The 4,024-nt window shown below is 36.7% G+C and overlaps 1 protein-coding gene across 5 annotated transcripts in view; it reads left to right on the forward strand.

The window, feature by feature from the left end:
• Positions 1-4,024, forward strand: part of RAD51B (RAD51 paralog B) — a 777,158-nt gene that overhangs the window by 47,150 nt on the left and 725,984 nt on the right. For 4 of the 5 annotated variants that reach the window (XM_017878607.1, XM_017878608.1, XM_017878609.1 and 1 more), the window contains exon 5: positions 3,167-3,303. In XM_017878607.1, the coding sequence (XP_017734096.1) occupies positions 3,167-3,303 (137 nt within the window). Of the gene's footprint in view, positions 1-2,969; positions 3,068-3,166; positions 3,304-4,024 lie in introns of all 5 variants that reach the window. The other variant, XM_017878611.1, reaches the window with a different exon arrangement.

A 4,024-nucleotide genomic window follows, 5' to 3' on the forward strand; every position in this document is an offset into this window, starting at 1 on the left:
ACATCTATGTTTTAAAATCACTGTTTGGAATATTTCTTTTATCATGTGATTTTTGTTGTCAAAGATATGTGTGTCTTATGAAAACTTACCTGCACTCTTAAAAAATACTTGGAAAAATATTTTATATACTCTTCAAATATGTTCCCAATAGAGGTTCAGTCAGTGGGGGGGAAGAGGGAATAGGTGAAAGAGAGATGTTGGTAAAAGGGTCTCAAGTTTGTTAGACAGTAGGAATAAATGTTGGTGATTTATTGTACAGCATGGTAACTATAGTTAGTAATAATGTTGTATATTTCAAATTGCTAAGAGTAGATTTTAAGTGTTCTCACCAAAAAAAAGATAAGTATATGAAGTGATAGGTATGTTAATTAGCTTGATTTAACCATTCTACAATGTACTGTAAACATATTTCAAAATATCATATTGAACTCCATAAATATATATTATTATTTATCAGTTAAAAAATATTAAAACAAGCAAAACCCATGATACATATCTGGTGACAAATGAGTATTGTGGTAGAAATTCATCAAACTGCTCAGATGTGATTCGTGTACTTTTCTGGCTGATTGTCATACTTCAGTAAAAATAAATAAATGTAAGCACACACAAAAAAGTTTCAGTGGGTTTTTAAACCAGTTGTTAAAAGTGTTAAAATGTGGCATGTTTTGCTTAGTCTGCAAGATCAATTGACTTGAAGGAAGATGGAATTTCTTAACCAAAGATCAATAAAAACGTTTGCATATTTGATGGAAGGTATTGAAAACTGCAAGTAGTAATTTAGTTAAGTCCAACAAATGATGTATTTCTTTAATGTCAATCCTTGCATCTTTGTAATTATCCCCTTTCAGCTATGCAGCCATTACAGTTGAGTACTGAAAAAAGTGGAACTTAGGACCTGACATTTCAATCACCGAATCACAAAATGTTTACGTTATTATTTTTTTTAAATGCAATTTGGTTTCTTATTTTCATTATTATCATTGCTCTACTAAAATGGTAAGCTTTTATGAGAGCAAAAGATCTTTTATATACATAATAAATATTATAAAATGATTTTAATGTTTGTGATTTTAATTTATACGTCGTGTGTGTTTTATACTGTATAGGATGTATTAGTAAAATAGTATGTATATAATAAATATGCATATATTGGAGAGTTTACTAAATTTTGTTTAGATTGCTTTTTTTTGGCTGGTTTGTTGGGGTATGTGGTCAAAGAAGTTTGGAGAACTCTCTTTACTGATCACTCATAATCTGGCAAGCTATTATTGACAGGAGTAATTATTTACTCTTAAAGTCTAGATCATTGTAAAGATTATAAACCAGCACGTAGTTTTAAATATGGGAATCTTTTTTTTTTTTGAGACACGGTCTTACTTAGTTGCCCTGGCTGGTCTAGAACTCCTGGGCTCAAGTGATTCTCTTGCCTCAGCCTCTGGAGTAGCTGGGATTACAGGCGTGTGCTAAACATTTGTGTTTTAAGGTTGAACTTTAATAAATGAAGTTTGTCTTTAGACTAAATTCTGAAATGGTGGTTCTCAAAGTATATAATAACATCAGCATTACCTGGGAACTTACTAGCAATGTAAATTCTCAGGCGATAACCCAGACCTACTGAACCAGAAATGCTGGTTAACAAGCCTTCTTAGGTGAATCTAATGCTCACTCAAATCTGAGAACCACAGATCTAGATGATTTAGACTCATGGATCATTCCTACTTATTTCTTCCTACTTTATAATGTATCTGAGACAGTTTCTTTATCGTATGTCTCAGTTTTAGCCCAGACTTTTTTTCCTCTCTTAGATTTTTTTTTTCTTTTCCCTTCTTCTCCTCTTCCCTTCCTCTCAATGTTAAAAAAAATGTTCTTTAGTGTTATTTTCACAAAGAAATAGTGCATTGGTTCTAAAAATTTGGGTGCCACAACTAATGTGACAAATAGCATATGTTTAAAGGAGATATTTCTAAACATTTTCAAATTAATTTTGTTAACTACTGTATTAGTTCGTTCTCACGTTGCTATAAAGAACTGCCTGAGACTGGGTAATTTATGAAGAAGAGAGGTGTAATTGACTCACAGTTCTGCAGGCTTAACAGGAGGCATGGTTGGGAGGCCTCAGGAAACTTACAGGGGAAGCAAGCACATCTTACTATGGCAGAACTGGAGAGAGAGAGAGAGAGAGAGAGAGAGAGAGAGAGAGAGAGAAAGAGAGAGAGAGATCTTACTAAAGCAGAACAGGAGAGAGAAAGAGAAAGTGCCACACACTTTTAAACCATCAAATCTTGTGAGAACTCACTGTCATGAGAACAGCAAGACGGAAACTGCCACCATGATCTAATCACCTCCCACCAGCCCCTCCTCCAGTACTGGGGATTAGAATTCATCATGAGATTTGGATGGGGACACAGAGCCGAACTACTTCTAGTTACACTTGAATATAATTAATTTCCTATTATTTCCTGCCTATACTCTTTTGGTTTCAACTTCTATAATCTCAAAATAGTTTTCTGCCAATGAAGATTTCAAAACAGACATTTCAAAGTAGGAGTCACCTAAACTCAACAGTTGTTTGTAAAACAATGAATTTGCTTTATTTCTCTTTCTACATACATATATGCATACACATACACATTTTTATTCGCTGAACTGTTTGAAAGTAAATTGTATACATCAGTATACTTCACCCCTAAATACTCTTAAAAATATGGATTAAAGTAGCCCTTCATGGGACTAGTACAACATTGTTTTGAAATGCTAATTTGTAACAAATGCTCAGCCATTTATTAAAGACTCTTAAATATTTTTAAGGTCCTAGTATAAGTATCTTTATGAGGAAAAGGTGTAGAATGCCAAGTTATGATGGTATAGATGAGTGAATGTTTCAGCCTTTCTCAACGAAAAGTTTCTCATCTGAACTACAAATTACAGTGGATGATTTGAGTGACTATTTTCTCAGTTCCTCCAAGGATAGTACATAACTAGTGCCAATTCAGATGCAGAGGGGAGAAGTTAATTCATTACATACAATGGATGTCTCGGGCTTAATTCTCTCCTGGGAACCCAGGTTATTTGGACTGCACATATGGCAAGGTCTTAAAAGGATTTTGCTTTGACTGGCTTGTGATGTTTATCCAAATAACATTTTTTTTTTTTTTTTTTTTAGGTTACAGGTCCACCAGGTTGTGGAAAAACTCAGTTTTGTATAATGATGAGCATTTTGGCTACATTACCCACCAACATGGGAGGATTAGAAGGAGCTGTGGTGTACATTGACACAGAGTCTGCATTTAGTGCTGAAAGGTATGAGATTATATTATAATGAGATTATATTATAATGTTTTACTTTTGTAACTTATATACAGCATGAAACATTTACACATAGGTTAACATCCCCTCTCCACCCCCCCTTTTTTTTTTCCGAGATGGAGTCTTGCTCTGTCGCCAGGCTGGAGCACAGTGGCGCGATCTGGGCTCATGGCAGTCTCCACCTCCCGGGTTCAAGCAATTCTTCTGCCTCAGCCTCCTGAGTAGCTGGGACTACAGGTGTGCGCCACCATGCCCGGCTAATTTTTGTATTTTTAGTAGAGACAGAGTTTCACCATATTGGCCAAGCTGGTCTTGAACTCCTGACCTCAAGTGATCTGCCCGCCTCGGCTTCCCAAAGTGCTAGGATTACAGGTGTGAGCCACTGTGCCTGGCTTTTTTTTTTTTTTTTTTTTCTTTTTTGAGATGGAGTCTCTCTCTGTCGCCTAGACTGGAGTGCAGTGGCGTGATCTCGGCTCACTGCAACCTCTGCCTCCCAGGTTCAAGCAATTCTCCTGCCTCAGCCTCCCGAGTAGCTGGGATTACAGATGCCTGCCACCAGGCCTGGCTAATTCTTGTATTTTTCATAGAGATGGGGTTTCACCATATTGACCAGGGTGGTCTCGAACTCCTGACCTTGTGATCCACCCACCTCGGCCTCCCAAAGTGCTGGGATTCCAGGCGTGAGCCACCATGCTGGGCTACCTGCCCGCCCCCC

Source organism: Rhinopithecus bieti, unplaced genomic scaffold (assembly GCF_001698545.2).
Source record: "Rhinopithecus bieti isolate Rb0 unplaced genomic scaffold, ASM169854v2 scaffold_11252, whole genome shotgun sequence".
In the NCBI taxonomy this organism is placed as follows: Eukaryota; Metazoa; Chordata; class Mammalia; order Primates; family Cercopithecidae; genus Rhinopithecus; species Rhinopithecus bieti.